This window comes from Lynx rufus, unplaced genomic scaffold, assembly GCF_022079265.1.
Source record: "Lynx rufus isolate CCGP_SWC_20201006 ecotype Redwood Valley unplaced genomic scaffold, mLynRuf1.p SCAF_20, whole genome shotgun sequence".
Classification (NCBI taxonomy): Eukaryota; Metazoa; Chordata; class Mammalia; order Carnivora; family Felidae; genus Lynx; species Lynx rufus.
In genome coordinates, this window is record NW_025814835.1 from 7,898,726 (window position 1) to 7,919,195 (window position 20,470).

The following is a 20,470-nucleotide window of genomic DNA, read 5'->3' on the forward strand; positions in this document are numbered from 1 at the left end:
TTAGGGTTGACCTAAGACCTTTACTCTTGTTTTTAATTGACGGGTAAGAGACAGGAAAACTGAGTGACAAAGGAAGAAATGTCTTAAATGGTATGTTTCATCTGAGATGGAAACATTTTCTACATGGGGTACTTCCAAAATACTCACTAAAGAATAGTGCAGTGAATAAACACTGAATTTCAAAAATAACAAAAGTACTGGGGACAACCCCCCCTCCTGCCCCACAATCCAAGCGACTAAATTAGAGATAAAATAACTAACGATGCCTGCCAATTTACTTAAGACTCAGCTAGATTTAAAACAAAAAACCAAAAAACAATAAATTAGTTTTAAACAGCGGTATATGGCAGGTGACAAGACTTCCATATACCTGATATGGTTTTAACATTCTTCTTGCATGATGCTCCACAGTTTCCAGTTTTTCAACTAAAGTCATCGGGTTTTTTTGGTTTTTGGTGGGGAGAAGGAAGAAGGGTCAAACCTAGCATATCTTAATAGTGACTACATAAAAGAATAAAAATCCAACTCTAAAACAATGTCTTCTATTCAAATCAATTTAAAACTTTATATAAACTTAAATGTTGCAACAGAACCCACTCTTTTTATGCAAATCGGTTCTACGTCAAGTTCACCCAAAGAAAATGTTGGCTAAGCGAAAGAAATCACAGAAAAAACACTTTACCAAAGGAAAGTACAATTAACACACAAAAAAATTATCATCACAGGAAACTATGATCATCTAGTAATTTCTTCAGTAATAGTTCTAGTCCCACAGATCTTTTTACGTTATGCCAATTTGTACCAGAGCTTAATGACAGAAAAGGCAACGCTTTCTTACGTTGGTGTTATATACTTCTTGATGATTTTTTAATGTAAGGCCATTTATTAAAGTAGACAAACCACAAGATGAAAATGAAGGCAACAGAAAAACTCCACTTTCCACAACCAAAACACAGCACAACCTCAGAAACAATTTAGAGTAAGTGTTGTAAAAGATATGCTGCGGGTCTACATTCTAATACCCAAGATTATGTCAAATCATAATTCTAAATAAATCTTTCTAAAGTAGGAGATTAAAAATCATTTTCAGTGTATGTGTAAATTCTGTGTTTTATCACACGGGTATGTTTATGCAACACTATCTTTGAAAATGGGCCATTTAAAGAGACATAACAATACTCATTCTGTAAGTTTCATTCAACTTTACTTAGGGTTGAATACACATGAAATGTGCTTTTAATGCATAAAAATCACAGTGGATAGCAGCAAAGGACTTGGGGGGGGTGGTTAAGGAGAATCTGATAATTCACATTGTGATTATTCTGCACATTGATGAAAGATAATTCACACTTCCAAAACCTCGAGACTTCCCTTTATAAAGAACCAAAATAAACCCAAGACACCTTGCTGACACTTCCCCACCCCTAACTAAACAAATTGATTACTTTTACACATAAAACTGAAATAGTATGGCAGCAAAAGATTTCGATAGCAATGAAAGTTTGTAAACTGTATTTCAATCTCTTTTTCTTATTCCCAAAGTGCAAGATGCGGGGGTTCTCATAATCTTTCAGTAGTGCTTCTCCTGTAAGTAATCCTTCATTTTGTTTGGCAAAGGCAGTTTCTGAATTAAGTCTATTCTGGTATACTGACGTATAACAAAACGACACAGGTACTGCAAAGAACGCACCTGCATGAACCGTGACACTGGATTGGTCAGTCTGACCGGGTAAGTTGCAGATCCAGGCAACCGAGACCTTGAATAACAAAAAGCTCCATTTTCAGAGTCCCTGATTGAATGCTCGATCAGATCAACTATAGACGTATGTCCTTCCACATCCGGTTGTTCATAAAAGCTAAATCTACCGTTTGAGTGTTCAATTCTCGTGTGAAGTGTTTTGCCATGGGAGCGAAAGCTCAAGCTTAAAAGGTAACGGTCATCAGAACTATCCCGAACGAGAAAAGAACCATCTGGCACATTCGCTAGCTTCCCTTCTGCCTCCCAGCGTGTGATTGGTCCCCAGTACCATCCTTGTTTCGCCAGTTTTTTCAGCTCCTCTGTAAGGCTCGTCACAACCATGGGACCGCTACTCTGCACCGAGTCGTAAACTCTTGCAACCCCAGGGGCAGAGTTAGGATCAAAATTCAAATGACAGCGCATACTTTCCGCCACGTGGGCATCTGTGCCGGTGAGCCCACCGAAGTTCCTTTGGATCTGACTGGTCTGCATTGGAGGTAGCAACGGTGAGAGTGGGGGGGCATCGTCGTGACTCGCTCTCGGGCTCTGCAACATGACTCCCGTGGTGCCGATCAACAAGCCGTTCACCGCCTGATCCACAAAGATCTCCGGGGCCACCACTAGGTCCTGGTCTACCTGATTCTCGTCTTCGGCGAAGGAGCTCCCTCCCACTTGCGGAGGGACCGCAGAGACTTCCATGGGAGAAGAGCTGTCCAGACAATAGCTACGCGACCCTTCCAGAGGGTACATCCCCTCGTCTAAAGGCACAGTATACTGAATGTAGTCCTGAGGCATAAGTCCGATAACTACAGGCACATGTTCATCAAGGTGAAGATGCAAGTCTCCATTGTGAGACTCTGAACTCTTGAGTGAACCACTCTGCTCCTGGCACGCAGTCTCAGACTGGAGGTCGTGAAAATCCTTCCGAACCCCGTTCAGGGCTGGGCTCGGGCTGGAAGAGTGAACCAAGGCTTTGACCCTCACCTCCATCTTGATGCACGTCTCCTCCGAGTTCGTGGGTCGCAGAGGCCACGGCGTAGGGCTGTAGTGATGGTTGCGGAGCGAAGTGGACCTGATGGGCCTCTGGGCTCTCACGTCTTTGAAGACCAGGGGTGCCGAGGAGGAGGAGAAGGTGTCCTCGTCAGCCGAGCTCCCGGAGGGCGCGCTGCCCTTGCCTTTCTGCTTCTGTTTCGCAGACAGCCGTCGTTTTAACGTACCCATCAGGCTTTCGCTCTTCGATCGACTCTTCCCACCCTTTTCATCTTCGCTGTGGAGATCGCAGCTGGCCATGTCTTTACCGTAGCAGCTACCAAACAAGGAGTCATCTTTTCCGAAATCACTGGCCAGTGACGGTTGCTGCACTACCATGAAATCCGTTTCTTCTTTACTTTTATTCAAGTTGAAAGATTTTCGGAAGGTTTTAAGACTAATTTTCTTCATTATGACTAGTTACCTAATCCGAGGGGATCAATTTCTCTCCGGAATATTATCCTCAAACATCTGGAGAGGCTGCAATGCTGCATCTATGTACTTTTCCAGCTTCATATACCCTTTGGAGCCATTTTCTAAAAAATAAAAAATAAAATTAAAAAAAAGTCACATTTAAAAAAAAAAAATCTTTCCACAGAAGTTTTACTTTACTGTTTCAATCCTTTCGCCTCCACACGAGGACACGTGAGTCCCCTGCTCACGGCCCCTGCCAAGCCTGTCAGGATGCTGCGAGGGCAAAGCCTAACTTTCCTCTTCTCCTTCCGCACCCGGCTTGCGGACAGGAGTCCGCGCTCCGGCCTTCGCCGACACCGCCCTCGCGACACCCACTCTCAGCCTCCGCACCACGCGCACCGCGCGGATCCGCACTCCCCTGCCTGCACCCGGCCCCAGGCGGCGACACGGCGACAGCACGCGCTCTCGGTGGAGACGCCCAGTCCCACCGGCAGGAGAACGAGTCGGCCTGACTCCTCAACAATCTACACACGCTTTCAAATACGGAGGCATCTGTAAAATTACGTAAAAGAATCCCATGATATGTGATAATCTGGAAAAAGTCTAGAAATGCCCCTTTAGAACACACCTTTGCGTTTCCTGAGGCTAAGGCCCCTTCCCATTCATGTTCCCAGCGCCTCGCACAGAGGAGACGCCCAACGCTGGCAGCCGGGGACGACCCGTGAAAACCTAGATAGATAGATATGTGTAGGTGTGGATCTATTCTGAAGATTATGAAGCACATTTCCCGAGTTAGGATTTCTTCCTTTTTTTTTTTTTTTTGGTAATTTCGCCTGGCAAGTTTTTATACCTCTGTATCCAGGAATATATTTTCTAAACTATCTTGTACATCATTCCATCACTGAAAAGATAGGATTTCAATTCTGTGAAGGCTTTCTGACTGTCATTTTATAGGGAAAAGTTTGCCCCAGAAGTAATATTAACAGTAATAACTGCTTTGCAAAGACATTCTGTTGAAACTACGCACAATGCTTTCTATTTATTTCCTCTATGTCCGTCCTCTGCAGTTTCTGCAAGCATCAAAGTATAATGCCATCACAAGATGATTAGCTTGACTTGAGCAAAATGCTGATAAAACTAACAGCAAGATTCTAACTCCCCAACCACTAGTTTACCACCACTCTGTTTCCTGGCAAAGGACTACAGGCTCCAAGCTTGACACATTCATAACTTCACTGTGCAGTTACTAAGCCCCTGTTACAAACCCAGCACTGTATGGTCATATGCAGATTAATAAATCAGTTCTGGCCTCATAACCCAGTGGCAGAGAGACATCTATGAATGGATAAATTATAATACAAATCTATTAGTAACATACTGATGATACTACGGTGGGAACGGAGGGGAGAGGTATCTTTAAATATTTACTTCATGGACAGATAGGATTTGGTTACTGTGTACACAGAATCGGCAGGAAATTATTTTTAATAAAAACCACTCAGATCAGACAACCTATCAGGGGATCAGCAATATCATCTCCATAAAGGAAAAAGCAATTTTAAAAAGTCATACTGTCATGTACTATGTTTTTGAGCAAGTTGTAGGAAACAAAATGCATGTAAGTACTTGGAGCACCAGTTACTTTTAAACATCATATTAAGCTGTGGATTAGATGAACTCGTTATCCAAGTACCATTACTTTCTACCTAATATCTAAGTTATTAACATGTAATACATAAGTTATTCACATTTTTAATTTGTTTGACAAAAACATGGCCACTTCATAAATGTGAAGTAGAGAACATAAGGACACTATTCTTTAGCTGGTAAGTCACTCCTTTGGAGTTGACGAAGTAGACGAAGTGTAGGTTTTGTAGCCAAAGACAGATTCCAATATCTAATCTCTTTTGACAAGAATAACAGTCCACACACTTGACTGTGACAGGTACATCTGAAAAGGTAAAACCACCATGTAGTGGAATTTAGATATTTTGGTGATAGATGACTAGGATGAATTACAACCTGCCATTAGAAAGAGGCCAACATGAAATGCAAGCAAAGTAAAATAAGCTGTTCACTTGGGAATAATATGTGTACAATTATGTTGAAATTTTAAAACGTCACCAAGTATAAAAAAAGATCAACAGAAAGGAGACAATATCCTACTCACCACAGAAATAAATAAATAGTAAATAAAAGTGAACCAGATGGCTTTTGGCAAAAATCAGTGTAACGTGTTTGTATGACGTGAGCCCAAATCGTGGGCCTTGCGGATGACCAAGTCCTGGACCCTGACCACGGAACCCCACACCTTGACCACGGAACCCCACAGCCCAACAGACTACGTGGCTACTCCCAAAGTTGACAACCAGTGACTTAATATAACTTACCACGCTTAGCATTTACATACTAACTTCACATCAACTAGCCTTTCTACAGAAATATTTTAGGAAGGCCAAAAAAAGTGTCTTCATGAAAATCTGTACATTGCATGTTCACACTCCTTCATCAGAGTATGAAGTTTTAAAAATGCCTGAGAATCAGTTTTAAATGCTGTTGCAACTAAATACTATTCCAGAATAACATAAAATAATTTTGTCATATTATATACGTGTGTACCATGGAAATATTTGCAGAAATCTTTGCAAACAGAAAAACTGTCACACACAGAAGCAGGCCCGTGCATATATGGAAACTTGATGCACGAGAGAAGGCAAACCAATGGCAAAGGTCACAATTTAGTCCACGGTGCTAAGATAACTGGCTATGCATCCGGAAAAATGAGAAAACTGGATTCCATATCTCACACCATCAATGAAAATAAACTGCAAGTAAATTAAAAATCTAATAGTGAAAATCTGTTTAGTTAGAATAAAATATAAAATATCTTTAAGCCTTTGAGATAGGAATAAAATTTCGTAAGCAAGGCACGAAAAGAATAAAACTTCAAAAGATGCCACAAAGGGATGGAGAACTGTCAAATTTTTTGTGAAGCTAAGGAAAACAGGACAACCCAAGTATACCAAAAGTCCCATTAACTTCTCTTAATCAGAGAGAACTTTTAAGTACAATTCTTCATAATATTTGAAATCGCATTTATTTGTCTTAACAGGCTGAAATGGTGACCTGAAGACTAATAAAGCCGCCTGTGTTAGTGATAATTTTCTGGCTCATTAGCGACGAATCCAATTTTGTTCATACAAAGGACCGGGCATCAATTCACACAGAGATTAAGAAAGCTTAATTACCAATAGCTATAAAATATAAAACTAAAGGATGCAAATACAAGACAAAACAAACCTGTTCAGCCCCAGTAAGAGTGATGTTTGCAGTGATTATTGACAATCAGCAAATTCTTGATGATCTACATCAATGGATTAACAACCAGAATGACTTCTAATGATCTGTCTGGAATGTCACCCCGTCTCTCAAACCCAAGCAGGTAAATCAACCTGACCACAGAGGGTCAGGAACAACTTTCTAGGAATGGTGTAAACTGTTAGTTCAGTTTCAATCTCAATTATGAAGGCTTTTGTTTTCCTGCTTCTGTGCCTGTTTATGGTTACTCCCTCCTCCTGCTAAATGCTCTTTTCTGTCATCCACCTTTCAGAGAATTCCTTAGAAGAATATACCTCTTCCTGAAATCTACTCTGATCACCCAGCTGGAGGAGAGTTCTCTCCCCCTTCTCTGAACTCCAAATACTCCGTATGCACTTACTTAATAGTACGTCACACAGCGCCCTAGAATTGCTTGTGTTCTGTTCACATCGTATCTCCCCAGACTGTAATCCTTGAAGAGAGAGGATTACAGAAAGAAATGAGAAATGTCTTACTCATTTTTTTATTCCTAACTAGGAGGTACCATTACATATTTAATATATACTGCTTAAATTCTTTGATACCAAATAAATATTCCTTCACTATCAAGTAAATGATAGGAATGATGGGACAGGAAAACTACACCATGCAAAACTGGCTAAATCTCTTAACAAAATGGAGCAATCTAACATCTATAAGAAGCCCTTATTACAAGTGACCCAGGACTGGCAATTCCATCTAAAAAGGCCACATGGAAAAACACCTGCCTGCGAGTCAACAAGCTCTACCATACAGAATCTATTCCCATACTTTCACATGGTATGCATTCAGATATGCAAAGGCTATTGAAATTCTACCAAATCAGTTATCAGTAAAGAGAAAGAAGTAAATATAGTAAATACTCCCCCCCATTACTCAGTTCCACATAGTAATTCTTTTTTTTAATTTTTTTTAATGTTCATTTATTCTTTGAGAGAGAGACAGAGAGAGCACAAGCAGGGGAGGGAGGGAGGGAGGGAGGGAGGGGGAGAGGGGGAGAGAGAGAGAGAGAGAGAGAGAGAGAGAGAGAGAGAGAGAGAGAGAGAGAGAGAATCTAAAGCAGGATCTAGGCTCTGACCTGTCAGCACAGAGCCCAATGTGGGGCTTGAACTCATGAACTGTGAGATCATGACCTGAGCTGAAGTCAGACCCTCAACTGACTGAGCCACCCAGGCACCCCTAGTTATACAAGTATTTTAAAAATGAAGTTTTTTTGATCTTGAAAAGTTGAAGATGAGTGAAAAGTACAGAATCAATGGCATTATCTACATATGGATTATGGTATCATCGGGAAATCAAAGTTGTACTAAGCATCTGAATCTTACAGCAGGTACTACGGACTGTCCTTCCTGTTGTAAGCTATTTTTCATAAAGCTCTGTATGGGCCTTCCCACACTCCATGTGTGAGCTACTCTACTGCATCTGGGGCGCCTGGGTGGCTCAGTTGGTAGAACGTCCTAAATCCTGACTTAGGCTCAGGTCATGATCCCAGGGTTCTGGGATTGAGCCCTGTGTCTGCCTACACGCTGAGCATGGAGCCTGCTTAAGATTCTCCCTCCCCCTGTCTCTTGCCCCATGAAAGCGCACGCGCACGTTCCCTGGGAAAAAAAAAAAAAAAAGTACTCTACTAGATCCAAGAGAAGTTATGCTGTTTGGGGCACTTGAGTGGCTCAGTCGGTCGGGCATCAGACTTCAGCTCAGGTTATGATCTCGCAGTTGGTGAGTTCGAGCCCCATGTCGCACCCTGTGCTGACAGCTCAGAGCCTGGAGTCCGCTTCAGATTCTGGGTCTTCTTCTTTCTGCCTCTCCCCTGCTTGCATTTTGTCTCTCTCTCAAAAATAAATAAACATTAAAAAATTAAAAAAAAAAAAAGAAGTTATGCTGATACAAAACTAAGAGAAGACATCTGTGGGCTCCAAGACAGATCAAAGAAATGACGGGAAAGGGCTGGACAGGGACAATCTAATATAGTATTCTTGAGAAGTAAACTTTGAACACGACCAACCATTAAGAGGTTATGTAAGTCAGACCAGGCTGTAAACAAAGAAACAGGGAAGGGTATTTGGGGATTCCTAAGTTTGCCTCCTGGCTGCATGCCGACTGCCAGCACATCTGGAAGTAAAATCCACAAGCAGGTCTTACTGGCTCTTTGAAGCCCCTGAACTCACAGACCAAATACTTTGTCCACGTTCTTTTCATCACTATCATCAGATCCTGAAAGGAGTCTTAACCCACAAAAAGGTCCATCTTCAGAGAAAACCCTGTAAGTGGAAAGAACACCACACCCTGGTAGTGATACAGCTGGGTGGCCCTGCCATCATCATGGTCACTATTTTGGGAGAGGCTGTAAACGAGTGAACCAAGGAGCACAGGATAATCGTCACTGTGACAGATACCATGGTGGGAAAGGAAGCAATCAGAGAATACTGGTTCCCACTCTAGAATTCACCAACACCTACGACCCCTCCAAAAAGCCTCCCTGACAAGCCAATATTTGGGCCAAGGCTGGAATGATAAGAGGCCAGTCATGCAAAGGAAGGCTGAGGTGGAAAGAACAACTCTCTGGACTGAGGGAAGGGCAAGTTCAAGGGCCCTGCGGTGGGAAACTGCAGAAACACGGAAACACTGGGGAGCGACACCATATGGTGTGAAGGAGGGGTGGGGGCATGAGATGGCACACCGAGGTGTCTGGGTCGGATTCTAAGCGCGCTCAGAAGAATGAAAAGCTTTTAAAAGCACAAGCTCTAGTTTAACTATGCACTTCCCAGTTTTGAGCCCACAGATCATCCTCCCCAACATACACATACAAACCCACCAGGACTGTACCTTTGAAGACAAAAAGCAAATCAAAAAACAAAAACCCCGGGGTCTCCAAGTACCTTCTCCAAAGAACAGATGAGCACTTTCTTCATAAAATGTAAGCTATTAAAACAATCACTTGGAACTACGTGCAGCTGTTGGAGAGAACTGTGCAAGTGTCCCTAGTAGACCACAATCCTCTTAGACTTTTTAACAATGGCTGGGTTGAGCGAGTTTCAGGGTCAACATATGAGCACTGGAGAGAGTCAAACATGAATCAACTTCTTGCGAAGGTTTTATTAATACCTAATTTCCATTTACAAGTCATTCTTTATAATGTCCCAGTTTGTGATACAGTTTTTAGTGACATGAACATTTGACTTCAATTAAAAATTGTTAATTGACTGAAACATGACCTCTGATAGGAAACAGTTATAGTTGCAAACGCTTCTGGGTTCGCCAGTTACGAACACACGAGTCATTACATCAGAAACGTGCGTACGCGTGTATGTGTACGTGTGTGTAGCTGTGTGGCCTCAGATAACACAGTAGAAATAACCCAGATTCATCTCGGGGTCGGGTGAAAAACATCTGGAGGCCATGCTACACACCATAAGCCTGAGTTTTAGAGATCCTTAACTGGGTAAGTTCTGAAAAGCAGGTATGACGATGAAGAAAACCCCAGAGCATGATGTGGAGAGCACAGGGGCAGGGCCGGGGCGGCTCCTATGGAGGCGACACAGCCCAATCTGCTGTCCGCATACACTCTGCTCTTTCTCGCATCCAATCGACAAACCGTGGGAACAGTAAAACCCTGAAATGCTGCCCACCCCACTCAGTGAAAAACACAAGTCTCTACAGCGGTAGGGCCCGAGCTGACAGGACTCTCCGGTCTTTGCACGACCTGCCCTCTCCACTCCTCCACTCGATGCTCTGAGAATGCCACAAACATGCTGCCATTTGGGGCACCGGTGCCGCTGCAGATCCACACGGCTGAGCCCGCAATTCCTTCCAGTCTTTGCTCAACTGCCACCTTCTCATGGTCACCTGCCCTGACCCAGCACGTCAGCTGCAATACAGACCCTCTTACCCTCCTGAATCGAGTTAGTGTTTTGTAGCATACAATAAAACTTTCTCATTTCTTCCGTTGCCTTTCTGCCCCTCCAGACGTTAAAAAAGAACATAAGCTTCACAAAAGCAGGGATTTTAACTCCACTGTATTCACTGATGTCTCCTAAGAGTCTAGGACCATTCCAAGGGCCTAGGAGGTGCTCAGTCATTGTGAGTAAAACCATTTTATTTTATTTATTTTTTATTTTTTTTTTAACATTTATTTATTTTTGAGACAGGGAGAGACAGCATGAACGGGGGAGGGTCAGAGAGAGGGAAACACAGAATCTGAAACAGGCTCCAGGCTCTGAGCTGTCAGTACAGAGCCCGACGTGGGGCTCGAACTCACGGACCGCGAGATCATGACCTGAGCCGAAGTCGGATGCTTAACCGACTGGGCCACCCAGGCGCCCCTGAGTAAAACCATTTTAAACGTGCAAACCTAATCGGATGCCCTGCCCGCCTACACCTCCCACAGTCCCACCCTCAAGCCATAATTTGCCATTTTTCAGAATAAAGTCACAAAGCTCCTTATCGTGGTCAATAAAACCCTACAGTCTGGCCTTTCTCTACTTGGTCATTTTGCTCTAGTCACACTGAAAATGCTCATGTTCACCACATCCTCACTCTACACAGAACTTTTAACGTGCTGCCCCTTCGATCTGAAATGCTCGTTCCAGTCTCTTCTCCAACTAATGCCTTCACACCTCACGTTATCCACCAATTCCTCGGGGAACTCTGCTCTTCCTGAGTAGGTGAGATCCCCTGATTCCAGGATCTCGTAGTCCTGCACACTTCTCCTAGGATGTGCACTTAGATCTGTCTGTATAACCATCTGATTAATGACTCTCAGCCCAGCAGACCATCCATAGTCCACGTGAAAGCAAAGACCCTGGCAATTTTTTCCAACATCTCAACCCCAGCTCGCAGCGTGTACCTGGTCCAAAGAAGGTACTTGATACAACTGCATTCAGCTCCCACCGCAGTGAAACGAACGTGAACACTGCTCCACACAACAGGCGACCTGATGCCCACGACTGCCCCGGCAGCAGGCCTGGTGACTGACTCTGGGGTGACTCACATTCACATCTCAGTTAACCTCACGAGGGGCGCCTGGCTGGCTCGGTCGGTTAAGCGGCCAGCTCTGGGTTTCAGCTCAGGTCACGATCTTGAAGTTTGTGGATTCGAGCCCCACGTCAGCTCTGTGCTGACGGTGAGGAACCTGCTTGGGATTCTCTCTCTCTCTCCCTCTCTCTGCCCCTCCCCTGCCTGCTCTCTCTCTCTCAAAATAAGTAAATAAACTCAAGTTTTTTTTTTTAATAAAATAACCTCGCTAAATTTTGGGTTCAAATGGTTTCTACTTCCCGCTACTGCATCCATTTCGTAGAAACAAAAGACTGACAACCACAGTAAAAGTATTTGGTAATTATCTACATGATAATCATTTCTCCTTCAACTGCCAATCCATATGTAACTCAACACTAACATTAAATAAACAAAAATCCTATGCATTAAGAACTATGAAAAGTTCTATTAGAACATATGGCCTTCTCTCTCTTCCCTTCATTTTCTAGGCAAAGATCACTCTGGAATTTTTAAGAGTATCTGTTTTTCTGTTTGCACTTCCAAAAATATATGCCATCTTTTTATAGGATTACCATCTGTCTCATCATGCCTAAGTAAATGTTCTGAATTAGTTTTACTGCTTTTCTAATTGTAAAATTTGAAGTTTACACATATACTTGAAAATGTGTATAAAAAAGTTCAAGGGAAAAGGTTTTAGACGAGCATAGTTGATCTGTATGGGCCGCAGGTAACATTTTCAAGTAATTTCACAGACTCTTTTTTTTAAGGAATGATTGGACTTAGTCGTGCTGGCCATTAAAACACCTAAAGAAAACATTTAAAATACAAAATGGAACAGCTACTTAACATCAACGAATAAAATAGTTTTGTTATTGTCAGTTTAACAAGTGAGGAAACTGGGTCTCAGAGATTGAAAGCTGCCCAACAAAGTTAAATAATCTGTCATGAGGAGACAGCAGATGTGCAGCCTGAACCCGGCTGCCACCGCGAAGCTCACGTTCTTCCCCTGCGACAAGCCGCCAGGCCAGTCCTCCTGCTGCTAAATCAGGGTTCCCCCAAGTCTCCAGGCTGGGGACCTCTTTATCCTCGTCCAAAGCACAGACAAGAAGCTTTGTCTAGGTGGGTTCTATCTACTCAAATTTACCCTAGTAGAAACTAAAACTGAGACTTTAAAATATTTGTTTTTAAATGATAATATACTCATCACATGTTAATGTAAATAACATTTTCCCAAGAAATAAATGTATTTACCCAAACAATAAAAATTCTGCGAGGGAAGTGGTGCTGTTTCACATTATTGTAAATCTTTTTTCTGTCTGACTTAAGACAGCAGGACTCTCACGTTTCCATCTGCCTTCAATCTGTTACATTATGTTGTTTCAGTTAAAGTGTAAGAAGAAAATCCAACCGCCTACAGATATATATCTGGGAAAGGGAGAAATATTTCCTTTAATAAACTTCTCATAGAACTGTGGATATTCTTTCCTGTGATATTATACCAAAAATCAACAAGTGATAGTTCCTTAAAAAGTTAGCTGCACTGGGAAATCTGAAATCCTTTCAATAACTTTTTACTCTATTACATTCAAATCCATTGGTCTAGCTTGCATTTTGAATCAATCCTCTAGGTATGTACGATCTTAGAACATCAGGTATTAGAGATTTCATAATATAGTATCAAAAAATCACATCTGTTAACATCACCACTGATCTCATCAGAAAAGTCTCAGCACTGGGAAGCAGGTTAAGCTAACAGTGGTAGACCCAAGTTCTCCACAATTCTATGTTCGCTTGAAAGCTTGGATGTATCACTGACACCAATCCTGTCAGTGAATTTATGAGAAAATATCTACTAAAAACTCAAGCTGAAAAACCATGGTTTGTCAACTTGCCGGGAGCCGATCCATCCAGCCTTTCTGATGGCACAGCCCAGGTGGTTGGCAGAAGGGCAACGCACAGTGAACCTCCGAATGGGAAGCTACTGGTATCCCTCCTCTTACTTATCATGGCCATCCCCATGGTCCAACTGGCACTGATGATTCAAAAGAAACCCATGAGGGCAAACTTGGGGATATTTTCTGGGGATGACCCCCAGGACAAAAAGAAAACCTTATATCCAGCCGGTGCCACCCCCGCCTGCCCGTCCCCTACCTAAAGGAAGGATAGCCCCATATATTTCCCAGCCAAGGAGGGGGGCAAGTGGGTTCGAAAGCCCCACTCCGGCAACAAAGCAATGTCTCTATGGGTAAAAGTCACTCAAACCCCTAGGCCCAATTGGCCCCCAGGAGGCATTCCGGAGCATAACTGGACCTGGTGGGTCAAGGTACAGAATGGTTCATTAGTTCCTAGGCATACACTGTCTCTCTGGGAACGCATAAGGCGTGGGTTCCCAGGGCCCTCTTGGCTCCCTCCCGGCACCCCAGACCAAAGCGAATACTTTTGTTCCTTGTACCGCAAATGGTTCGAAGGAACAATTAATAAGTCATGTCCCTGTAAATGTTCCACTTGAGGTGTTGAGAGCTAGATGACCTTTCATGAAAATAGCGAAGTAAATGCTTTACAAAACTATAAATAAACGCAGATACGTAATGAAAGTAGTATGAAGAAGTTAATCAATAAGCAAAAAGGCAGGAGGAAACGTTACAAAGAAATAACCATGAGGTTCCTTAATGGGTGATTACACAAAGGAACGTTTTTAGAATTAGGTAATGCCAAGAAACATAGATGACACACGCTACAAGGAAACTGCTAACAAATATAAGGCCACGTTTGCCACAGTAAAGCGGCCAGTCGAACCCACTGCTCTTGTCTGTGTCCATTTGTTATTTTCGCCAACGCCCCTCATCCTTCGGGAACCCCTGGACCTGCTGGGGCTGGATCTCGGCATCAACTATTCTATTAATGTTTGTTTTATTTTTAAAGTAAGCTCTACGCCCAATATGGGGCTTGAACTCATGACCCCGAGATCAAGAGTCCAACGTACCACCGACTGAGCCAGCCAGGTAAACGTGGTGTTTCACGAAACAGGAGCTATCTCAGCAACTACAACAACAGCACAAGGCTCCCTTCTTCGGTCAGCATGTGGAAGAGAACACGTTCTACACGTTTGCATCTCATCATAAGCATTCTGAAAAGATGTCTACACAGGGTCAAGATTCAATAAATGCAGTCATTTTTACAGCTTCATCAGTGACATTCTTAAATGTAACTGTAATTTTCTTTTTACCACAAATGTCTAGAAGTAAGGAATATAAAACTGCTATGAAAGGGGCATCTCGGTGGCTCAGGTAGTTGAGCACCCAACTCTTGACTTCTTGACTTCAGCTCGGATCATGATCCCAGGGTTCTGAGATCAAACCCCGCATTCTCATTCTCATTCTCTCTCTCTCTCTCTCTCACTCTCTCTCCCCTTCTGCCCCTCTCCCTGCTAGCATATTCTCTCTCAAAAAATAAATAAAAATTTTTAAAAATTTTTAAAAATCATTACTTTCTTTAAAAAAAAAAAAAGAAAAAAACTCCTATGGAAGTTTAATTCCATCACAACAGTTGGTGCCACTCCTTGTCCGTGGAAAGGCACCTTCAATTTTACCCACCATTGTTTTTGCCCCCTTGGTAAAAACGGCAATGCAGTGAAAGAGGCAAATAATGTTTTAGCATTATTATCAAAGGGGATCCACAAACCATACTTGGAGCTACCAGCTTAAAAGAACAATAAGACTTTAATGGAAGCAAGGCATCCACACAAAACATTAGCAAGATAAAGAGTTTCACTGTTGTAAATATCTCTCTGCCCTAAAGGTTGCCAGTTTCTTAGCAAGCCATGGTTCATGACTTTCCACTGTAGTTCCTTGGATTCTTCTCCATTGTTCCTGAATCTACACTACTTGCCATTAACTTTATAAAAAAGTTTCCAGATAGAAGTAGAAAGTAAGGAAAATAGACTATATAATAAAAGAGAAAATAAGGGCAATGGCCAATATAACATGAAATATGATAGAATTTAGGTCTCAGTGTTGGTTATGCCATTAAGTATGAGTGGGATAAACTCAACTATTAGAAAAAAGATTTTCAGATCTGATTTTAAAAATCCAGGGGCACCTGGGTGGCTCATTCAGTTGGGTGTCCAACTCTTGATTTCAGCTCAGGTCAGGATCCCAGGCTCATGAGATCAAACCCCATGTGAGGCTCCGGCCGAGCGTGGAGCCTGCTTAAGATTATTTCTCTCTCTCAAAATAAAAAATAAATAAAATAAAACAAAAAAGAAATATTTTTAAAAATCCAGTCATATATAGAAACACATTAAAACCGACTATCTCAGAAAGTTTCAAAATATGGTAAAATCTCTATTAGCCACCTCTAGTAAACTATCCTCTTCTTCAGCATTCCTGTGATCATTCTATACTATCAGCTGAATTATATTTACTCGCATTCTATTTGAGATCGGGAATGCGATCAGTCTTTGTCAACAGTTATATGCCCAGTACCTAAAATAGTACCTGGACATGGCTGATGTGCACCCTAATTTTTCTGAATTTAAATTCACTGCATGTTTTAAGCATGTAAACAAATTCTGTTTTAGAGTTCTTCCTACGAAAACACTCGATTTGTAAACACTAAATAAATGCAGCTGGTTAAAAAAAAATCTTCTGCAGACTTAAGTGTAAACGAAACAACTCCAAAAGCCTAGAAAAAATTACTTTAAACAAATCTAGGCCTTTGTACAAAGACTGCTTTCCTGGGGCGCCTGGGTGTCTCAGTCGGTTAGACGGTTAGGCATCTGACTTCAGCTCAGGTCATGATCTCACAGTTTGGGAGTTCGAGCCCCGGATCAGGCTCTGTGCTGACAGCTCTGAGCCTGGAGTCTGCTCCGGATTCTGTGTCTCCCTCTCTTTGCCCCTCCCCTGCTCATGCTCTGTCTCTCCTCTCTCAAAAATAAATAAACATTAAAAAAAAAAAAAAAGATTGCTTTCCTTTTTTTTTTCTTTTGAGAGAGAGAGAGAGAGACAGAGAGAGAGAGAGAGCAAGCCCTCGTGAGCCCCAGGAGGAGCGCAAGTGGGGGACGGGCAGAGGGAAAGAGAGAATGCTAAACAGGCTCTGTGCCTTCGGAGCCCAATACCTGGCTGGATCTCAGGACCCTGAGATCAGACCTGAGCAGAACAAAGATTGCTTTTCAAATGTAATTAACTTCTAATTCTACCTTTCGAAGTGCCAAATTGGAAACTAACATATAATGCATTATTTAAGGACAGATTTTACATAATTCAGGCTGACAGAGTTCAGTCAATAGATACAGAAAAAACCCTGGTCCCACATATGGACATTAATGAAAGAGTGTATATCTGCCTGTCTGAATTCAAAATAAAATGTTTAGGGGCACCCGGGTGGCCCACTCAGTTAAGCAACCAACACCTGATTTCAGCTCAGGTCATGAGCTCCTGGTTTGTGAGCTGAAGCCCCACACCGGACTCCGTGCTGACAGTGCCCAGCCTCCTGGGATGCTCTCTCTGTCCCTCCCCAACTTGAGCTTCCCCCCCCCCCCGCCCAAAAAAGTAAACTTTAAAAATACAATAAAATGTCTAAAAGTACGTGGATCCATACGTCAGTGAAGTTTTCCAATGAACTGACAAACGCCAATCCTAACTGCTTCAGGAGAAATATTCTAACAGAAAAGAAAGAAAAAGGAAAATGCTATCAATAAGAAAGCTAGGGTAACAATAACATAAGACAGCGTTACGTTCAAGAAAAATTGTCATACAAAAATAAAACAGGGCACATTACATAAGGTATAATCCACAAAGAAAATAAAAGTGCCAAAAATCTTTACACACAAAATGGAACAGCATTAAGATATCTCTTTCGGCCCAAGAAAATAAAATAAACAAAAATGAAGAATATAGATTTAAATTACATAATTACTTTTTCTATTGGGATTCTATACTCTAAAGAGTGAGAATATATCTCCTTTTCAAGAGCTTATGGAATCGTTACTAAATGTAACAACAGAGTGGGCCACATTGAAAATGTTGGCAAATTAAAAAATCAGAAATACCTCATCAAGTGACCACTAGACAATAAAACTGAAAAGGAAAGCAGAAAAAATAAATAAAAATTACCCAACATTCTCTTGAATCAAAGAAGAAATCTCAATGAGAACAAAAATGGCATACTCTTCATAAACATAATGAAAATGCTACAGATCGAAATCGATGCAATTCTGAAAGACCCTAAAACTGTGCTCACAGAAAACTTCAAAGAAGTTTTAAACATTTACAAAACTAAACAGTAAGGAATCATAAGAAACAAACTATGCATTCAATTCAGGGAACCAGCAGTTTGAGCCACAAAAAAAAAAAAAAAAAAAAAAAAAAAAAAAACCTCAAATTAATGAAATAGAAAATAAAAAGTAGTAGTAAACAAGAGTTCATTCTTTGATTAAACAACAGAAAGTTGGTGAAAAACTGGCTGCCACAGTCAAGCAAAAAAACACATTTATATGAATATTAAAATGAAGGAAGTAGTAACTACAGATCTGTGAGAAATCAAGATATGTTAAGAGTACTTCGAAAACTCAATAAAAATTGGAAACTCAGATAAAATGGCTAATTTTGTGGCAAAACATATATATTACCAAAATTTGCACTAGAAGAGATAGGAATCCAAAAGAGGCTAAAAGCTGTCAAAGAACTTGAGAAAGTTCTCAAAGAACTACTAAGGCCCTCTCTTTCTTCAGGGAGAAAAAGGGACAAGTCAATAAAGACATTAAATACTCACTAAACTACATCAGGACATAGAAAAAGAAACCTCCCAAATTTATTTCTGAAGCCAAAGAACATTAATATCACCACTGGACAAAGATAACACATTAAAAAAAAGCAAAAAACAAAACCAGAAACACCCACTGATCTCACTGATGAATGCTGATATATAAAACTTTTTTTTTGTATTTATTTATTCGGATAGAGGGGGCAGGCAGAGAGGGGGAGAGAAAATCCCAAGCAGGCTCAGCACTGTCAGCGCAGAGCCCAACCTGGGGCTTGATCCCACGAACTGTGAGATCATGACCTGAGATCAAGAGTCACATGCTTAACCAACTGAGCCCCCCAGGCGTCCCTGAAAAACAAATCTCAAATATCAGCAAAAAACGGGGTGTCGAGGGAAAGGATTCAACTAGGTAAGGCGCATCTCAGGACTGCCAGCACGGCTGAGAACTTACAAATTTATAATTTACCATAGAGCAAAGGAGCAAAATCATATGACCACAGCTACAAATCACAAAATGGATCAGAAAAAAATGACATCAACCCGAACCCCCTCAAAAACACTCCTTCAAACAGAAGTAGATGGACATTTAACACGCTATATATAACAAAACTAAGATTCACATGAGTAACAAAGAAACACCGAAAGCCAACAACAAGGATGCCAATTATCAAGTGTTACTTAGCATTATTTCCAACATATTACCTAATTAATTAGATAAGGGTAAGAAGGAAGTATAAATATTGCAAAGGAGGAGATAAAAGTTGGCATTATTTACAGATGGCATGACTGAACACCTAGAATATAACACATGTGTCTGAACAGCCAAGAGCAGAAAAAAGAGGGAAAAAAAACCTCACTCCACCAACTGCTTACACAATTTACGATGTAAAAACCACTAGTAAATATTTACTTTTAAAAAGCTAGTAAGCCAACATAATAAAAGACTAGATTCTATTTATAATAGTTTCAAAAAAGATTAAATTAATTTTTAAACAATGTCCAGAACTACATGAAAAACTTTAAAACTCCTCAGAGGATCACAAGAGACTCAAATACATAGACACATCTTGTTCGTAGGTAAAAACAATTAAATCCTGTCAAAACATTAACTCAAGATCAAGAAACATCAATGATACTTTTGCAAGAAACCAGACAAAATGATACTGAAATAAACTTGGACATATGAACAATGAAAAGATTAAGAAAAAATCTAAAGGAACAACTGAGGGAGAATGAGATAGCTCACCACTGGGAGGGAAAAAAAGACTAGAAAGCCAAGAAATAGGCCAAGACACAGATGAAAAGAGTATGTGGCCAAGAGAACATGTGACACTATTGGGGGAAGATGGATTATCCAAGAAATGATCACAAACAGGTTGGATAACCATTTGGAAGTGGTGGAAAAAGCAAGGCATTTATTTTCTGATACAAAAATACTGTGCAGAAGGATCAAATATACAAATAAAAATAATACAAAAGTTGGAGAAAACTCCAACACTCAAAATCTCAGCACTGCAGAAAGCCTTTCTATGCGTAACATAAAACCTTGAAACCGTAGAGGAAAAGATTGACAATCTAACAATGCAAAATTTATAAATTTCTGGACAGCCAAAAGAATGGCATAATTAAAGCCAAAAGATAAACTGGAGGAAAACTGCAAACACATGACAAAGAACTAATTTCTGTAACTCAGACTGTGCTCTTAGAAATCAGTACGAGAAAGGCACATAATCCTATAAGCAAATGGGAATAATATACAAAAGAACAGTTCACAAAAAAAGAATAACAGAAGAAAGTAAGAATGGCAAGAAAACAAGAGATATGAAGAGGGAGGGGAGAGGGAGGGGGAAGAGGGGGAGGGAGAGGGAAAGAAAACAAATTCAAGTGACCCATCACCATCCTAGAGGAGCCTCCATTCATTCCTAACAAAGAAATTAAAGAAATCTGGGGTCCTGGGAACTATTCCGTATCTCGATTGCTGTGGTTACATAACTGAATACACTTGTTAAACTCCACAGACTTTAACTGTAGGCATACTCAATCTCAACTTTAAAAATCCACTGAAAGATGGGCACCTGCGTGGCTCAGTCAGTTAAGCATTTAATTCTTGATTTCAGCTCTGGTCATGATCTCACGGTTGGTGGGATCAAGCCCCACATTGGGCTCTGCACTAAC

The 20,470-nt window shown here is 41.2% G+C and overlaps 1 protein-coding gene across 3 annotated transcripts in view; it reads right to left on the reverse strand.

Annotated features, from left to right (window-relative positions):
• Positions 1–1,187: 1,187 nt before the first annotated feature.
• The window catches only part of SOCS6 (suppressor of cytokine signaling 6), a 35,666-nt gene continuing 16,383 nt past the window's right edge, over positions 1,188–20,470 (reverse strand). For all 3 annotated transcript variants that reach the window (XM_047086314.1, XM_047086317.1, XM_047086315.1), the window contains one exon: positions 1,188–3,303. In XM_047086314.1, the coding sequence (XP_046942270.1) occupies positions 1,571–3,178 (1,608 nt within the window). In that variant the 5' untranslated portion in view covers positions 3,179–3,303 and the 3' untranslated portion in view covers positions 1,188–1,570. The remainder of the gene's footprint in view (positions 3,304–20,470) is intronic.